Source organism: Halichoerus grypus, chromosome 13 (assembly GCF_964656455.1).
Source record: "Halichoerus grypus chromosome 13, mHalGry1.hap1.1, whole genome shotgun sequence".
NCBI classification, from domain to species: domain Eukaryota; kingdom Metazoa; phylum Chordata; class Mammalia; order Carnivora; family Phocidae; genus Halichoerus; species Halichoerus grypus.
In genome coordinates, this window is record NC_135724.1 from 66,047,428 (window position 1) to 66,066,732 (window position 19,305).

General features: G+C 45.9%; 1 protein-coding gene across 21 annotated transcripts in view; it reads left to right on the forward strand.

The window, feature by feature from the left end:
• Window positions 1-19,305, forward strand: part of LDLRAD4 (low density lipoprotein receptor class A domain containing 4) — a 431,752-nt gene that overhangs the window by 404,061 nt on the left and 8,386 nt on the right. For 19 of the 21 annotated variants that reach the window (XM_036082623.2, XM_036082626.2, XM_036082567.2 and 16 more), the window contains 2 exons: window positions 666-820; window positions 18,813-18,866. In XM_036082623.2, the coding sequence (XP_035938516.1) occupies window positions 716-820; window positions 18,813-18,866 (159 nt within the window). In that variant the 5' untranslated portion in view covers window positions 666-715. The remainder of the gene's footprint in view (window positions 1-665; window positions 821-18,812; window positions 18,867-19,305) is intronic. The other 2 variants (XM_078060651.1, XM_036082584.2) reach the window with 1 other exon arrangement.

Sequence of the window (19,305 nt, forward strand, 5' to 3'; positions counted from 1 at the left end):
CAAGGCCCTGAGTAAAGGAAGTTGGAGCTTTTTATCAACATATTTTCCCTTCGGTGTAGTGTGTGGATCCTTTGTGGATGTACTTTGGAAAATGTGACTCAACTCTAAAGATGGGTTTAACATTCCTGGGGAGATTACACTGGGAGGAGCAACTTCAGTTTTGCAAGACTTTCTTACCTCCCCTGGGGGCAGGGCCATCCTCCAGGGCCCGCCTGCCCAGGGGAAGGGGTAGCCTGTGTAGCCCTCAACCTGTGGCAGGCACACAGGGCCAGAACTTCGAGTCCCGTGTGTGAACGGGGTCAGTTACAGCACAGCACCTCTAGAGGCCTTGTAGAGCCAGCAGAATACATTTTCCTAAGGCCCTACTCATTAAGCAATTTGCAAAGGCAAGTTTTGTCTGAGCACTGTGCATGGGCTGACCACCAGAGGTCTTCTGGAAAGAGCCCCATGCCAGGGGTTCTCTTTCTTCAGATGTTCTTCAACTGGCCTAAGTCTGGCAATGGCCTTGGGCAGCAGACCTGGGGAAAAATAGTTTCTCTTTCTTGAAGTCCTTGAGAGGACCAGGTGCTTGCAAGAAGCCCTGAGCACCTGGTAGTTGTGTTGCTCAGAGGGCTGGGATGGCACAAAGGGGCACATGGCTAACGGGCTTTCCCTTTCCATCACAGCGGAGCTGGAGTTTGCCCAGATCATCATTATCGTCGTGGTGGTCACGGTGATGGTCGTGGTCATCGTCTGCCTGCTAAATCACTACAAAGTCTCCACACGGTCCTTCATCAACCGCCCGAATCAGAGCAGAAGGCAGGAGGACGGGCTACAGCCGGTAAGTGTGGGCCTGAGCCTCTTGGTGCTGCCCAGGCCTCTGTCTCGGGCTCCAGAAGTGAGGCTTGGTGCCCACAAGGGCCACAAAGCAGGACACCCTCTTGAGTCAGCCCACTGTGGCCCATCGGTATCGAAAACTCTATCGAAGGTTCCTATACTTCAAGAAAAGCCTGTGCATCATGAGCGTAAGGCTCAGTGAGTTCTCACAAACCGAAGACACCTGTGTCACCCCTACCCAGTCAGACAAGAGACGCGACCAGCCCCCAGAAGCCCACTTGGGCCTCCCTCCTAGCCATGCCACTACAAGGTCGCCACTGCCTGGACCGCTGTCAGCACAGATTACTTGCACTTGCTTTTGAACAATATTTTTAACAAAAGAGTCCGCCGGTAGGTGCTCCTTTGTGTCAGGCTTCTTTCACTAAATCCCCCCATGCTGTTACATGGAGATGGTTTTTAAAAGCAGCCCTGGAGGTGTTGCGGTGACAGGAATGCACTTGTGCAGCCCCCCCTGCATCCATGACAGGCTGCGGGGTTCGGCAGCACGGTGGGTGTGGGCGAGCTAGAAGGGCAGTGGGGGGGATAGCAGGAGCTCGGGGCCTCCTTAGGTGGATCAGGGTGAGTTGGGTTGTGTAGGGGGCTCACAAAACAGCCCATAGTAAGGCTCTTCATCGCACTCCTCTGGAAAATAAAACATGCTTTCAGTTAAACTGCTCTATGATCTGTACTTAGGGGACCAAAGGCCACTGGCACTTCCTGTTCTGAGCCCTTTTACAATCTGTGATTCTGGTGGCCTTAAGTGAGAGGCTTGGGAATGCGAGTTTCGGCAATTACAAATTCTTGGGTTTGGTGGTGGGCAAAAGAGGCAGAATCGCCTCGTGATACTTAGCCCCTCAGAGCATGTGTCAGGACCAGGGCGGTCTGGTAACTGGCTTCAGGAGGCCATCACAGGTGTGGGGGTGCAGCTGTCCTGGCAGGTGTGGTGGAGTGGCTGCTGGGCCCAGGGCCCTGGGACCCCTAGGGAGGGCTGGGTCACACTTCATCAGGGCTGCAGAATTGCTCAGTGGCCCATTAGCTCTGCTGTCCGCATGGGCGACACTAAGGTTTGCTGGGTGCAGGCGGGGGGCGGGGAGAGGGAAGGGATGGGGCTGCTGGGAGCAGTCCTGAGAAAGAACCCCGTTCTCCTTCTTGCTTTCCCTCATCCTTGCAGTCCCCTACCTTTATCTCTCTGGGTCCCGGGTTGGGCACCTGAGCCTCCTCCAGCCCTATTAACATGATTTTCATCACGCCACAGCAGTTTCCGTGTGGGCCCCGGGCCCTTGGTCGTCCCCGCAGTCTGGTACCCGAGGGGTCCAGGCTCACCGAACGCTGGCGTCTGGGTGCCTGTGGATTCCCCGCTGTTGTATAAGGACAGTTCTGTTACCTAAAGGAGAGAGCCAGTTCTTGCGAAGTTCTGAACACAGAATACACATAATTCCCCTGAGTTTAAAGAGAGAGGACAGAGAGAAAATCATATTCATAGCAACAGTTTCAGAACTGCGAAAGGATCAGCCATCACTGCTTTGCCTAAGCCTAATGCAAAGACCATAAGTGCTGACCCCCAGTCTTGGGGGAAAGAGGTAAAACCATCCTCACTCCTTGTCGTCAATAGGCAGCTCTCAAGTTTCCATGAAGTGCCTGCCATGAATTTACCCAAGTTCCCTGCCTTAGGCTTTCTGTTCCAATCCCCAGAGGATCTGGAGTCACTGCACACAGGGACTCAGACTGCTTTCTTGTGTTTGGCCTGGGTCCCCACCTACCTCAGATTTCATTTGGGGATCACCTTGCTTCTACGTGACTCGCCTCGCATTGATGAGGTGGCTCCTTCCTCCACTCCTCAGTGCACACCTGGCCACGTCTGCTGTCACGCCTCCGTCCACTGTGGCCTAAGCACCGGCCCATGGGTCTGCTCCCCAGACTGGGAGCTCCATGACTCAGTCAGGTGATGGGACACATACACACACACAGTCACACACTTAACAGCAGGATAACAATTTTACAAAGGCAGAAAAGTGAAAATTTAAGTTTGTTTTTATGTAGAATGTGTCTTCTATTTCATTTGGGAATGGGTCTGTGTGGAGCCATCTTCCGGGGGGGGGGGGGGCGGGGTGCTCGCCTGTGTCTCCCCTGCTCCAGGGGCTGCTGGGGAGCAGAGCCTCCATTTCTTGAAATTGAAACGGTAATTAGTAATTTTTGGATGTCTCTTCAGGGCAACACAGCAAATGAAGATAATCAATATCTAGTGATTGTGTCCACAGAGGTCTTTATCCCACTGTGTGCCTAATTTTGTTAATAAATGTCTGAAAGTTTTAGCTCTGAGAGCTGGACCGAGACGCAGGCTGCATACAGCTTGGGGTTTAATTCCTTTGCTGCTACTATACTACTTTTGTTTTCTTCGCGTGACCCAGTACTGAGTGCCGTTGCTTCTCAAAGCTTGAATTTTCCTTCTCAATAAAATGGGAATGGGGATATTGCACAGCTTAGCAATAGGCTCTGTTCAGTGTTTCACAAACTCAAGATGTATTTTTACACAGTGACTAGAGACGATTCAGGCCCAGACCGTAGCCCCATTTCATGACTAGGACAGCTGACCTGTGTATAATCCAAAGAGGGAAGAGAGAGGGTGAGAAAGAAACTTAACTTCTCTTCTAGACACAAATATGAATATAGCCAGCACTGTGGGCCACTTACAGTGTTTCTGGCTACCCAGGAGTGTGCTCCCAACCAGACTTCTTGCCTCCTTTTTGCCTACCTCTCCTCCCTAATGCCTTTCAAGAAATGCTGCTTCCCTTAGTACAGTACTAGGAGAGCAATTGATTAATTTACACTCATGGTTCCCCGATGGGGCGATTTTGCCCCCCTAGGGGACATTTGACAATGTTGGGAGACATTTTTAGTTGTTATAACTTGGGGATGCTACAGCGATGCTCTAAACACCCTGCAGTGCACAGGGCAGCCCCCACGACAAAAAAAAAAAAACGATCTGACTCTAAATGTCAGTAGTGCCGAAGTGGAGAACCCCTGATCTCAGCAGGTGTTGAATGCCACCCTTTCTAGAGGCACTTCGCTGTTTGAAGAGGGGGCCTGTTAGTGTAAGTGGGTCTCTCATGACTGGCTCTGAGGCTTCAACAGAGTGAAGAGAACACTTCCCCACAGCATGGTGGAAAGTATTGGGGGTCCCTTGCATGATCAGAGGGTCCTGGCCTGAGACTCTGCCTCAGAATAGTTTCCCCCACCCATTTCTGCCTTCTTTTGTTCATTCAGTCGTTCGCTGAGCAAAATAATGAAGAAACAGTGTGATGTTTCCTTGCCCCTGACCGTCCCTGCTACCATCAGCAACATCCAGCTGGCTAATTCTGTTTGGCATTTTAGCAGTCGTACTGGGACAGGCCAGGGTTCCCCAGTGGCCATTTGTGTAAACGGTAGGAGGGGTTTGGGATGGGGCATGAGGACTCAGAGTGAAAGTTTCAAGTTGCCCATCCAGGTGGCCCTCCCAACATCCCAAACTGACCGCCTGTGCCAACCAGCCTCCGCCCCTGAGGGGCGTAGATGGAACTTGACGTTGAGGACGGCCGGGCTCTTACTGACAGGGCCTGTTGCTGATAGCCTCCCAGGTTCCCCGTGGTGTTGTGCATATTTGCGCTCCTTGGGGGAAAGGTGACTGGTGAAGCTGGGTGCACTTGTGGTTGCTGCTGTCCCTGTGGTTTCAGAGCCCCCCCTGTCATCAGAGCACCTGAGGGGATCTGCTGCTGAAGCACCTGTCCAGACGTCAGCATCGAAATCCTGCCTTCCCTGGAGCCTGAGTGGCGGGGCTGCAGGAGCCAGCTAGCTGGCAGCTTGTGGGTGCAGGATGGCCCTGTCAGCCTCACCCTGGGTGAGCGTCTCATGGTTCTAAGCCTGTGCGCTGCTGAGAGACCCCCTCGCTTCTGAGAGCCTTTTAGCCCATCTATTCTAGAACCACGTGAGGCCTGCTGCGCATGTTAGGAAAGATGTATTTATTTTAAACTTGTGTGAAAAGGGCTGTGCAATGCACAGGGCAGCCCCCACAACAAAAAAAGCGATCAGACCCTAAATGTCAGTAGGGCCAAAGTGGAGAACCCCTGATTTCAGCAGGTGAGACAGTAGTTGGGTTTTATTTTCAAGGAGGAGGTTGAACATGTAGATGTTCTGTTTTGACTGAGGAAACTTCACTGCCCTGATGTGAGCTGCCCCCTCTCCTCACTTAAGGGCTTTCCACTTGGACCAAAGGGAAGAGCAGAACTAAGGTTCATAAGATAGAGCCTTAATAGCTGTGAATATCCCTGGTTCTCAGGGACAGTCTTCTTCTGGAAAATGGTTGGTTGGACCAGTTGCCCCTTTGGGCCAAGTGTCAGGCTCACCCTGATTCCGGGAGGTTTGCTTTGTAAAGTCAAAGGTACCTTCCTCCATGACTCCACCACACACCTCCTTCCGCACATGGCCCCCCCTCCCAGGGACTCCCTCCCCAGCTTTAACAGTGTCTTTTGGAAGCACACACTTTCTGTGCCGGCTCCCTCTGGCGAAGGAAGCAATGGATGGCAATCTGCTTTGGCCTCGGCCAGTCAGCTTCCATCAGCACGGTATCTCTGAGACACCGGTCCATGGGGACCCAGGGACAGGACAGTCCTGGCCATGAATGTGGTGGAAGCCGCCATTTCTGGATGAAAATGAAAAATAGCAGCCTAGGCTTAAATTACAAGAAAAGTAAACGCTTAACTAATGGCAAAGAGCCGTGAGTGGCTTTGTGACAGAAACCTGTATGTATTCTTCCTGAGGTAGCCTCGGCTTATTTTTCAGAGCCTGGGTTTATGCGATTTCAGGGCTTTGAGACTGTCTAGATCTCTTTCCATCACCTTAGACTGCCAAGTAACAGGAAAACAATAAAGGGGCATAAATATTCCAGACACAGGCCTGAGAGGTATTTGCACACGTCACTGGAGCCTCTCTCACCAGGGCTCGCGGGGGGTGATGGGGGCACGAGCACCCTTCTCCGACAGCCTGTAGGGAACCCACCGGGACAGCCCAAGGTGCAGTGGACAGAGGAAAGAGGCGAGGTCCTCAGCCACTTACTGAGGAACAGCAGAGGGACAGAAACATTTGACTTAGTTTGAACTATATGAAATTGGGGCTCTTCAGCCATTCTGACCTATAAAAACAGCAATTTCAATTAAAAAATTAACAGAAGGAGGCCTGTCAAGCATTTCTTCCTTGCTAAGTGCTGCCGGGATTAAATCCCTTGTGAAAACACGGGTGCCTCGGCCTCCCCGAGGAGATGGACGGGGGAGGTGCAGGTGGGATGCTGGGAAGGACGCCGTTTGTTTTGTCTCCCATCTGTTGGGAGGGAGGACATGACTGCAGCGACGGGCTGTGTCAGTACAGAAATGTGGGTTCTGGAGCTGCAAAGTGTCCCGGGGTGCGGGAAGTCCACAGCCAAAGTCCCTTCCTGCAGATGCTGCAGCCTTGGCCTAAGGTGTGGCCAGTGCGTATGGCTTGCCCCACAGGGTGTTTTGACAAAACTTGATGGAGCGATAAACATTGGGAGATTTCACATAAAAACTAGAATTTACCTCTTCTCTTGAAAAGTCAGCATATCAGGCCACACTGGCCCCTAGTCTTGCCTGGCAGCCCCAAGATGGGGCCACTCTGAATGGACTAGTGCTCACCTTTTGACTGTGGACCCACCCTTCTATGGGGAACCCTCAGTTGTGGGTAGGGTGCCGTGGCCGTCTATTGCTTTGCACAGTGGTGGTTGTTTTTAGAGAAAATATATCCTGCACTCATGCCTCTATCACAAGGGTGAAAACAAAAGATAGACCAAGAGAGCCACTGGTTTCCAAAGAAATGGGAGAGAACGTCCTTATAGAAGCAGCTCAGGAATCCACCACACTGGGCTCAGAGCTCACGGTGCTTGCAAAGCCCACAGGCTGTATCCTGGGCCCAGTGAAGGGTGCGGGGAGTTGGGGTGTCACCACACACACAGCTCATTCCCACTCTGACTGGAGAGGTGGACTGCTGTGTACCTGCCTTTTCTCATTTCTACTAGGTTTAGAAAAGCATTTCGGAAAACATTTCTAAAATTATAGAAATGAACTATTTTAGTTAAGGTGCAAAAAAAAAAAGAACTAAAGGGCTTGATGGTGTAGTTATAATAGGCACGTCTCTAACGCCCCAGACTAAAGAGAAGAGCCACTGGCTTTATTCAGCATCAGACTGAGATGAAAGATGGCAGGGGACAGTTTCTCTGTGGGTGAGGCAGATTCTTGCTGCGCCGTAAGACCAGGGGTACTTGTTGTCAACTTTGTCCCAGAACAATTCATTATTTGATGAGCCTCTGAAACTACATTTCCTAACATCACAGGGATGGCAAGGGGCAGGTCAAACTGTTTCTCTCTGAATGAGTGAAGATGCAGTCCAGCCGCCAGACTGGTCATTTCAAAGGTTTTACACTTTGGTCTGTCTGAAGCATTAGAAGATAATTTTAACAGCTTCAGAATGAGGATGTCTCCCTTTAAGTAAGAGAAACAGGAGGTGAAGTTGCTAGCAAAAATTGGATAAGGTTGCTGGGACACACCATTACACAGCAGATTCTCATCTGAACAAAAGTAGAAAGACCTTTTTAATAGCCAAGATTTGTCTTTAGAGCAATGTGAGTAGTGCAGATTGTCCGTCCACTGATGTTGCCAGTGCTCAGAACAGTTTTGGAATTACCTTCAGAGCTTGCAGGTCATATTTTGGAGGTTTTTCAAGGGAAAAATATTTTTTTAGTATCTCAGTGATGGCAAATCTTCCTTTTTCTTATTTGTTCCCTGAGGATGGATTTGATTTTTGGTACCAGCCAAAATCCATTTAGAGCTAAATCTTACAAATGATGTGACTGATTAGGCTAAATGATCCAAGTTTGGTGCAAAACCAAGTGTGGCTCAATTAGTTAAGACTGATGTTGTCTGAGTTACAAACCGATGCTGTAGAGAAAGGGGGAAAACTCACAGCAAACCTGTGGCTTCCTCTGGGGAAGAGCTGGGATGGGAGAAGGTAGACAAAGAGAACCTGGTTTGTGGGTTAAAACTTTTTTGATAAGAATGTATTCATATGTCACTTTTGCAATTAAAAAACATCCTCTGCTCACATAAACTGATGATGAAGACAAGTCCAATAATGTTCTGAGCACCTATAGACTCCCAAGGTAACTCATCTGAGTTGAAGTATGGTTTGTATTATGACAAAAGCATCCTAAAATCAGATTTTTAAGTAAAATTGATGAAAATTTTAATAAAGTTTTAGTGATGTTTTAGATAGACCCTGGAGCATTAATAATCTAATGGTAAAGCCTGTTTTGTTTATTTTTAATTAGTCCTTAGAAATTGGTGTAAATTTGTTCTGGGGAAAGAAAAGTTCTCTAAATTATTCTCATTCTGTGGCCCTAGTTGAGTAGGCTCTCCAGGGCTATCAAAAGACGCCAAGGGAGGTAGCTGGGTTCGGGCTCTGTGTTAATCCCCTACCAGCTCTATGACCTTGGGAAAAGCACTGGCCCTGTCCCTAGGCTTAATCTCACAAAAGAGGAGGTGATTGTGCCTGCCTGGGCTGACAGCATGCAGTTCCACGTTTCTCTGTTGCCCTGAGCTTTCTAATTCCCAGGCTGGTTTGTCTCCAGATCTGATTGCTCACTCCTCCCCCAGCACCAAGCACAGGAGGGGCACCTTCGTGGTTCCTTTTCTGCTTGCTCCTCAGAGCCTATAGACCTCCCTGATCCCATTGCATTGTTCTGGAAATATAGAGGATTCCCTTTTCCTCCCAACGGATCTTCCTGGATGATTTGTCTTTCTCTTAAGGGATGTGCCCTAGATTGAGTAGAGTTGGGAAGGACATTTTAAGTCTTGAGAGTAAGTCTGATGGTGGATTCCTGAAGAGGAATAAAGGGGGAAGTGCTGGAGAAAACAGTCACTGATACCTGGAGGTCTCGCCTTTGCATCTAAGCTGTTACTGCCATCTAGGGTGGAAAGACAGTAATACTAAAGCATTTGGATGGTGAGAGACTGTGTGAGGAAAAGGAAGAAATGAAAGAAAATATGTTTTACCAGATGGTAAAGGTGTTGCTGAATATCCAAAGATGAGTTTTACCTGTGCTTTGAAGTTCTCACCCTGACGTGGAGAGAAAATAGAGTTCCAAATATTTGATGCCATACAATACATTTATTCACTGGGAGGTACCTTTGAAGGGTAGAAGACAAAATATCCAGCAACAGCCTTGCTTTACCACAAACTGGCTATCACTTCCAATGAGCAGTGTACCTTCTTTGGGCTCACCTTTCTCCCATCTAAAATGAGGGATAATTGGCTTTTAGATCAGAGGCCTTCAGATTGTTTTTGACCCTGAAGAACAGTAAAAAACACATTTTACATCATAATCCACAATACTCATTTACACAACTAAGGCAGAAGTTTTGCAAAACAATACGTACAGACAATGTACTCAGTCATTATCTGTTCTGTTTCAGTTTTTTGGAATGCTGGTTGTGACCCATTTAAATCGATTTTCCAGTTCTCTAAGAGGCTGCAACTCACAGTTTGAAAAACACCATATTAGGTGTTTACAGTCTCGCAGAGATCTGGTTGTTTACAGTCCTCAAATATGCTTCCTGTGGTCCTCTGTCTATGGAAAGGAGAGTTGAACTGAGAGCATAAAACAGAGAAGATTCAGGGCATGGGAGTGGCCTTACACATGGTTACAGTGCATGTGGATGCAAGGCTTCAGCTGCAGGTCACAGCAGAAGCCCCAGTAAATCATGGTCATATATTACTCTCTTTTAATGCTATAAATGTTGTATACTTTAGATGGAAGAAGATCCAAAAGATACAGAAATAAAAAAGATTATAAGAGAGTACTATGAACAAGTCAAAATGGACAGATTCCTAGAAACACACCCTACTAAGATTGACTCATGAAGAAATAGAAAATCTGAATAGATCTGTAAGTAGTAAGGAGATTGAATCAATATTCAAAAACCTCACAACAAAGAAAATAACCTAGACCAGATGCCTTCATTGTGAATTCTACCAAACATTTAAAGAAGAATTAATCCAATCCTTCTCAAACTCTTCCAAAAAATTTGAAGAGGGAACACTTTCTAACTCATTCTGTGAGGCTAGCATTTCCCGCAACCCAGACAAAGACACAACAGTAAAAGAAAACCAGTATCCCTTTGAATAGTGATATAAAAATCCTCAACAAAATACTTCAAACCGAATTCGGTAGCATACTAAAAGGGTTATACACTATGACCAAATGAGGTTTATTTCTCTCATGCAAGGATGGTTCTACATATGAAAATCAATCTACTGTTAATTAATGTTCATAAAAACTAAATGATCATCTCATTGATGCAGAGAAAGAATTTGAAATTATTTAGTACTTTTTCATGATTAAAAACATTCAAGAATCCAGAATAGAATGAAACTACCTCAACATAATAAAAGGCCATTTATGAAAAGCCCATAGCTAACATATGCAGTGGTGAAGGACTGAAAACTTTTCCTCTAAGATCAGGAACAAGACAAGGATGCATGCTTTTACCATTTCTATTTCAACATAGTATTTATTGGAAGTTTTGGCCAGAGCAACTTGGCAAGAAGAAGAAATAAAAGGCATTCCAATTAGAAAGGAAAAATTAAAATTATCTCTGTTCAGAGATGACATGATCTTATATATAGAAAACCGTAAAGATTCCAACAAACAAACCAAAACCTGATGGAACTAATAAACAGATTGATCAAAGTTGCAGGATACAAAAATCAGTTGCATTTTTTACACTAACAGTGAACAATCTGAACAGAAAATTAAGAAATCAGTTCAATTTACAAGTAACATCAAAAAGAAGAAAATACTTAGGAAGAAACTTAACCGAGGAGGTGAAAGATGTATACACTGAAAACTATACGACGTTGCTGAAAGAATTTAGACACAAATAAATGGAAAGACATTTATGTTCATGGATTGGAAGACTTGATATTCTTAAAATGTCAGTACTACCCAACGCAATCTACAGATTCAGTGTAATTACTGTGAAAATCCCAATTATGGTTTTTTGCAGAAAAAGAAAAGTCCATCCTAAAATGCATATGCCATCTCCAGGGAGATAGTGGCCCCCACTGTAGCCAAAATAATATTGAAGAGGAATAACAAAGTTGGAAGTCTCATACTTCTTGATTTCAAAACTTACTGCAAAGCTACAGTAACAGAACAGTGTGGTGCTGGCATAAAGACAGACATAGAGTCCAATGGAATAGAATAGGGAGCCCAGAAATAAACTCTCACCTATATGGTCAAGTGATTTTTGACAAGGATGCCAAGACCATTTAAGGAGAAAGGACAGTGTTTGCAAAAATGGTGTTGGGAAAACTGGATGTCCACATGCAAAATAATGACATTGAACCATATCATCTAATACCATATACAAAAAATTAACTCAGCATGGTCCAAAAACCTAAACGTAAGAGCTAAAGCTATAAAACTCTTAAAGACAACAATGGGGAAAAACTTCATAAACTTGAGCTTGGCAATGATTTTTTGGATATGACACCAAAAGCACAGGCAACAAAAGAAAAAAATAGATAAATAGAATTCAGAAATTAAAAAGATGTCCAGAGAGTGAAAAGGCAACTCCCAAAATGGGAGAAAATATTTGCAAATCATATATCTGATAAGGGATTAATATCCAGAATATATTAAGAACTCCTACAATTCAACAACAAAATACTAGACAACCCAATTTTTTTTTTTTAAAGATTTTATTTATTTATTTGACAGAGAGAGAGACAGCTAGAGAGGGAACACAAGCAGGGAGAGTGGGAGAGGGAGAAGCAGGCTTCCTGCCGAGCAGGGAGCCCGATGCGGGGCTCGATCCAGCACCCAGGGATCATGACCCGAGCCGAAGGCAGACGCTTAATGACTGAGCCACCCAGGCGCCCCTAGACAACCCAAGTTAAAAATAGGCAAAGGACTTGAATAGACATTTCTCCAGAGAAGATACACAAATGGCCAATAAGCACATGAGAAAAGCTCAGTATCACTAATTGTGATGGTTAATTTTATGTGTCGACTTAACTGGGCTAAGCAATGCTAAGATAAGTAATAGAACATTATTTTTGGATGTGTCTGTGAGAGTAATTCTGGAAGAAATGAACATCTGACTCAGCTGACTGAGAAAAGAAAATCTGCCCTCCCCAGTGTGAGCTGGCATCATACAATCCTTGGAGGGCTTGAATAGAACAAAAAGGTGGAGGAAGGGTAGATTTTCTCTCTTTCTTCTTGAGCTGGGGGGTACATCTTCTGCCCTTGGATATCAGAACTCATGGTTCTCGGGCCTTTGGACACCAACACTTATATTTGTGCACCCTCCCCCACCCCGCAGCTTCTCAGGCCATCAGACTCAGACTGGAATTATACCACGAGCTTTCCTGTTCTCCATCTTGCATATGGAAGGAGACTTCTCTGTCCCTATAACCGTATAAGCCAATTCCTATAATATCCTATTATATATTTATCCTATTATATATATAATAGGATATACATTAAATTAAATTATATATATTAAATATATATGTATATTGTGTGTATGTGTGTGTGTGTATATATATATATATAGTTATATATATATAGTTATATAGTTATATATATATATAACAATGTTCCCTATTGGTTTTGTTTCTCTGGAAAACCTTGACTTAATACACTAATCATACATAAATCAAAACCAAAATGAGACACCACATCACACCCATTAGGATGGCTGTTATCAGGAAAACCCAGGAAATAATGAATGTTGGTGAAGATGTGAAGAAATTGGAACCCTGTGCATTGCTGATGGGAATGTAAAATGGTACTGCTGCTAGGAAAACAGTATGGTTCGTTCCTCAAAAAATTAACCATAGAATTACCATATGATCCAGCAATTCCACTTGTGGTTTTAGACCCAAAATAATTAAAAGCAAAGATTCAAAGAGTTATTTATAAACCCCTGTTTATAGCGGCTTTATTCACAATAGCCAAAAGGTGGAAACAACCAAAATATCCATCAATGGATGAATGAATAAACAAAAAGTGACATATATCTACAATGGAAATTAGCCTTAAAAAGGAAGGGAATAGACACATGCTACAACATTGGTGAACCTTAAAGATATTATGCTAAGTGAAAACAGGATACAATATTGTATCTGTCCACAAAAGGGCAAATGTTGTATGATTCCAGTTATAAGAGGTACCTAGAATAGTCAAATTCATAGAGACAGAGAGTAGAATGGTGGTTGCCAGCAGGTCGGGGGGGGCAAGGAATGGGAAGTTAGTGGTTAATGAGGCCAGTATTTCGATTTGAGAAGATGGAAAGGTTCTGGGAGATGGATGGTTGTGATAGTTGCACAACAATATGAATGTACTTAATGCCATAGAACACACTTTTAAATGATTAAGATGGCAAATTTCGTGTTATATACATTTTGCCACAATAAAAAAAATACAAAGAAGACAAGTTGGTTTTGATTTCTCACTCACCACCCACCCCCTAAAATGGACCAGATGGTCAGATTTAAAGGGAAAAAATGCAGTCACTGTGTTCCAGGTCTGCAAATAACACATCTTGATTGTTGGCATCATAAAGACAATCATTTGGAAGATAGGTGATCGTTTTTGTCTTTAATGCATATGTTTTAGCGTCAAGCAGGTTCAACTTAACAGGAAATTTTTCTGTCAGTTTGGCTGTTCATTGACAATTGGGAAGGAGGAAAATACAAAGCGACTTCTCAAGTATAGAAGAGTCTGAAAATACCTGTCTTCAAGCCTGCAAGATTAAGAGCTGTCCTGTGGCCCTTTTCCCATAAGGCGTAGATTCAGTAGCACCTCTTGATGACCAGCCAGCACCCCCAGGGTGGTCCAAGGGGTTCAGGTTGCTTTTCTGTGGATCTGGGCTGATAGGCACTGCATTGAGGGAAGCCTCTCTCTTGGCATGTTTCCGCAGTCCAGGCTCTGCCCACAGCCTTGCAGATTGAGAAGAAATATATCACCCGACTCAGAGATGGTCAAACATGAGTGAGTGCTCCACAGTAACTGCATTAGCAGAAGAATGACAAATGGCGAAGGACTCATTCACAGGAAAGATTTCATTTTAGCAAGTAAAAGAAGATCTAAGAGATAAGCTCTTGTGATAAGCTCTTATTCTGTTTACTGCCTCCCTGCTTTCACCTCATGACATTAGAAGGAGCGGTGCACGGCCTAGGCAGCTTGGGCTGATGTCTGTACTTACCGGTGGTCCCCTCAGTGTACGGCTACTGTCAGCTGAGCGAATGACCGAAGAGCGCAGAGAGTCATCATGCAGCAGTGGGCCTTTCTTCTATGTAGTACCTGGGGTCTTGCTGGAACCCAGTAGTGGGAAGTTGTGGAGAAGACCTTGCTGTGAGGGGTCTCGTGGGTAAGGCCCCTTGTACGAATCAGCTCCCGACCTTATGAGAAAGGTTCTGAAGAAATCGGAGGTAAATGCAACTTTGCTTAAGCCTTTCTGACGCTTCCAGTCTTTCCACTCAAAATGCCACCTTTGGTGACAGATGGTCACTACACTTTCGGTGAGCAGAGCCTAACGTACAGAGACGTGGAATCCCTATGCTGTACACCTGAAACTCAGGTAACATTGTGTGTCAGCTAGACTCAGAAACAGTTTTTTTGAAAAAGGCAAAATGCCACCTTTAGAATAGTCTTGTAAATAAACAAATAAAGGAAATTTCAATGACTTTGTTATTTTAAAAGCGTAACTGAAAATTGTCCCCACTTTAGTTGTGTAAAACAGCAGGTAGCCATTACGTATAATGTTAAGAGCTACCATTTACTGAATACTTATGTGCCAGGCATGGACTAAGGAATTTACATACATTGCTATGATTGAGGCTCACAACAAGCTCTTTTACAAATAAGGAAACTGAGGCATGAAGAAACTAAACAAGCTTGCCTGAAGTCACAGATTGAAGAGTGGCAGGACCAGGATTCTGGCCAAGGGCTTTCCTGACTCAAGAGTTCACTTGCCCTTACAGATCCGCCTCTGTGTCAAGAGCTGTGTCGTCCGTCCGGGTAGTATTAAGTTGTCATCAGATAATCAGTCATTACCTTTCTTGTTACAGAGGCTTTGTTCCAGGCAGAAAACTAGAGAGTAAGAAACATACATGCAAGGCCGTGCACATACAGAGAGGGACCCAACTGAATGCCTTTCTCGTAAGCATCCTAGATCAGGTGTGACAGTCCCCCATGTGTTGTCCTCAGTTTTAATGTGTGTCTCAAGTAACTGGGACTAATAATAGATACAACATGAGCGACTTGAGAATAATATACCTTAAAAAAAATGAACTAGAATTGATTCAAAGTGATCCTTAGAGTGATGTCACAACAAATCACATTCCATGCTTTCTTGAGTAGAACAAGGGGGAGAGGGGAGTGACAGCTTAACCTCAGGGGGTTGTCCAGACTCCCTGTTTCCCCCAACCCCCCATCCCATGGGGAGGTGTGGCACAGGGGCTATTCGGTTATGCACATCATCTCACGTGTTGGGATCAAGACCTCTTGTCAGGAAGTGTTCAGTAGATATATGATGAAGTAATGAACGAATGCTTCCCTTCCTTTTGGTGGGTATTCTAACAAGGAAACAGCTGTAAGGGAAGGAATTTGTTTAAGCCTGCATAAAAATATTAGCAAAATTTTATTCCTATTGCTCAAATTTCTATGAACTATTTTAAGTATTATCTTAATTCACAGCTTCTTCCAAGTATAATACCATGTAATAATATAAGCATTAGCCAGGAACAATGGAGACTTCTCTGTTGAGATAAAAATTGCTTCCATAATGAGGATCCAGAAATATTGCCATTTGAGTAAATCCCAGCTGTAGGATGAGCCCCTTCTCCCTGAAAATGTCACCACTAGTGTTTGGAGATGAAGAAACAGAGGGGTCTAGGCAAGAGGGCCCATGTCTTTGAGTTCAGCTAGCCACAGCTTTCTGAAAAGATAGTACAGGCCCCTTGGAGGACACTGGTCATGGGGTCAGATCATAGTCCAAGGACTTCACCTCACCTGGGGGGCAAGAATCATCGGGCTTCACCAGCAATGTGCAAGTTGGTGCTCCTGAGGACAGTCTGGTGATGGGCGGCATGGGACAGCCCCCGGGGTATGGCCACTGCAGCTTATGGCATGAGGGCCTGAATGAGGCAGGTCCCCTAACCATCAAGTCGGCTGGGAGCCAGCCTTTCTAGAATTCTGGCCATCTTCTGGGTCTCAGTTCTCCATGTACCAGCACAGAACTAGAATGATAGCTTTTCTGGGCTGCTGACCCTAACTGTTCTCACCATGGCATCTTGTAGATCTCATAGTTTTCATGGTCTCCTGCGTACTGTGTGGGTGAAAGCCCTAAAAAATAAGTGTCCTGTAAAAACGAATGAATCAGGGGGCAGGGAGTTGTTAGTGGATGGTTAAATAAGCCATGTCGTTGTTAAAATATTAATGATGGAGGGGCGCCTGGGTGGCTCAGTCGGTTGGGCGTCTGCCTTCGGCTCAGGTCATGATCCCGGGGTCCTGGGATGGAACCCTGTGAGGGCTTCTTGCTCAGTGGGGAGCCTGCTTCTCCCCCTGCCTGTGCTCTCTCTCTGACAAATAAATAAATAAAATCTTTAAAAATTAATTAATTAATTAATTAATTAAAATATTCATCATGGCAATGAGGGAGGTAGAGTGGGCCGAGGGGGCATGGTAAGAGGATGAGCCCCAGTGGCAGAGGAATATGAAGTTCCGGGAGAGGCTGATGAGCTCCCGTGCAAACAGCTCGGTGCTGGGATTCCGTCGGAATCCAGGAGGCCCCCATAGCTGGGTACTGGAGCTCCCGGGAGGTGCAGTGGCATGGACCCATCCCCACGAGGATGGCCCTGCAAGGAGGGGGGCGGGAGGGAGTGGCCCAGGGAGCCCGCAGCGAGAGCAGACGTGCCCCAGGCGGGGTCTGAGGACCTCCTCACATTTTACCAAACGCAGAGCTGGAGGCACCGCCGAGCTTGGGGCCGCGTGGCACATACCGGGAAGGGAGGGTGGCGCCGAAGGCAGGAGAGCGGCCCCAGCGCTGCTTGGAGGAGGCCCGGTGAGAGGTCACAAAGCACCAAGTGGAACTGGCGACAGAAGGCGGGTATGACTTCGGTGAATGGAGGCTCAAGACCACAAGGCGTGGTCTTTTCCAGGCAGTGTCCCAGTTTGGCTCATTTCTAGGGAAGTAAAACCATTGAGGATGGCTATTTCCGTTTTCAGAAAATGTGCGAGCCCCTACTTCTGGGTCACCTCGCGTGGTGCTGTTATTTCTGGCCCTTAGGCGGCTCACTCTGCGTCAGCCTCCTGCTCTGGCTGTCGCCTGGTGCCAGGCCCCAGGGTCAGAGGGGTGGCCAGTGTGTGCAGGCGCAGGAGTGGCCCCAAGCTCACGTGACGGGCACGAAGAGTTGCTGGGGCAGAATTACAAGTCAGAGAGCTATGCAAGGCTTCGTTTTCACGCTGTTTTCAATCTGAGAGTGGCGACAATCACCCAGAGGCATACTGATTGTTTCCCTTTGACCCCGAGGAAGCTGCGCCAGCTCCGTGCAGCTCTGGGCCTGGTGAAGGGCTGCCTGTGGGTGCGGGGCAGCTGCTTGATTAGATTCGACTTGGGGCCGTCTGTCACCTGTCGCCATGCCAGAGCCAAAACGGCCCATTACATGATTTCATAGTTAGACCCTAAGCCCCAACTTCCTCTAAGTGCAGCTGGGCCTGTTCATATTTTTGCCCCTGATTCCATGATGTCCTGCGGGTATCTTAGGAACAGGTTGTATGTACCAGACAAGCGCACTGTTTAGCTGTGAAGGGAGTGTTAGTATTAGAATTCTGGCCTACAAAAGGGAGCAGGAGAGGGTTGGCCTTCGCGTCCAAAGATGTAGGGGTGTTTTACCTGGCAGGTTGACTCGTGGGCGTTCTTAGACTTCAGGAGGCTCAGTGATGGCACAAGGTCATGTATGTATATTCCTAGGAATCCAAAAATACAGGCATCTCTCCCCACCACCACCACCACCACCACCAACCCAGCTGTTCTTACTCTCTTTCTTAGAATAACAGGCCTTAAGCTAATAAATAGCCCAACAGACGCTGGCTAATAGCCAACAATTTGGGTTTAAAAAGGGAGGACATATTGAAATGCCTTGTAAACAAATTTACGGAGTTAGAAATGACTCTTAATCACGTCTACTGTTTGCTCGTCACCTTGTGGGTCTGGTCAAACATTTTTGAAAAAGATATTAAACAACTAGATGTCCAGTTACATGTGCCTTATGAATATATAGACTCAAGAATAAACTCACTACAAGACACTCGAAGGGCGTTTGGGCTTTTGGAAACTCAGTTTGGGGTCTGAAAGCCAACCAGCGTGGCTAGCTAGTGTTTTCCTTCTAGTACTGCTGTTGCTTAGGTCAAAGCTGGTTGCAGTTCAGAAGGGTGTTGTCTGGCGCTCGGCCCCGTTCCGCTAGCACCCATTGTGTGGGCAGGCCTCTGAATAAGAGTTTGGATTCACCCAGACCCTATGCAGATCCGGGTGGTGATTGAATGTAGTTTTGAATGCAGTTTTGAGGACATTTTGAATGTATTGCAAAGACACAGGTGTATAGTTCGGAAGATACTTGATTTCAGATCTATTTCAAATCTATTATGGCTGAGACCAAAACCTCCTACCTTTTCCTTGTGGTCACAATTCTCTGTTTGGATGTTAGGTGTGAAAAAGGACCAGTTCTTCGTCACTCCATGTTTTAAACAGGTCTGCTTCTGTCAAAGAGGAATGTGATCCCTTGATTTTGGGTGCTGTTGTATGAAACTAATGATTTTCTTGTGATGTTTCTTGTCCTCCCACTGCCAGGAAGGGCGCCTGTGGCCTTCAGGCAGCTCCGGGCCTCGGCCAGGGGCCTCAGAGGTAAGGAGTTGGGCAGGGGTGGGGGGTGGGCCGCCGGAGGTAGCTGCTGCACCCATGTCAGGGGAGGGAGGAGGGGAAAAACCACTGCAGCAAAACTGGTGGAAAGCCTAAGTGTATTACAGCATAGATTAAGAAATAATGCATTTCCCTTAAGGTGTATGCTGTAACTTTGGGTTAAAAAGGTGGGGAGGAGTTTTGCCCTGGAATGTCCTAGAGATGATTCCTGCTAGTCTGAAGCTCCTTACAGAAACCAGGTTGAGAATCACTGATCTTTACATGGTCCCATAAGCTGCTAATAATGAGGCTTGGCAGATGTGGGCAGAGTATATAAATACATCTCCAAGTTTAATAATATGATTTTTTTAAATAACATAATTTTTGCCTATAAGTTAAAAATATGGTGTGAGAGAAGTCAGTGGAGATATATATCTTTAGATCT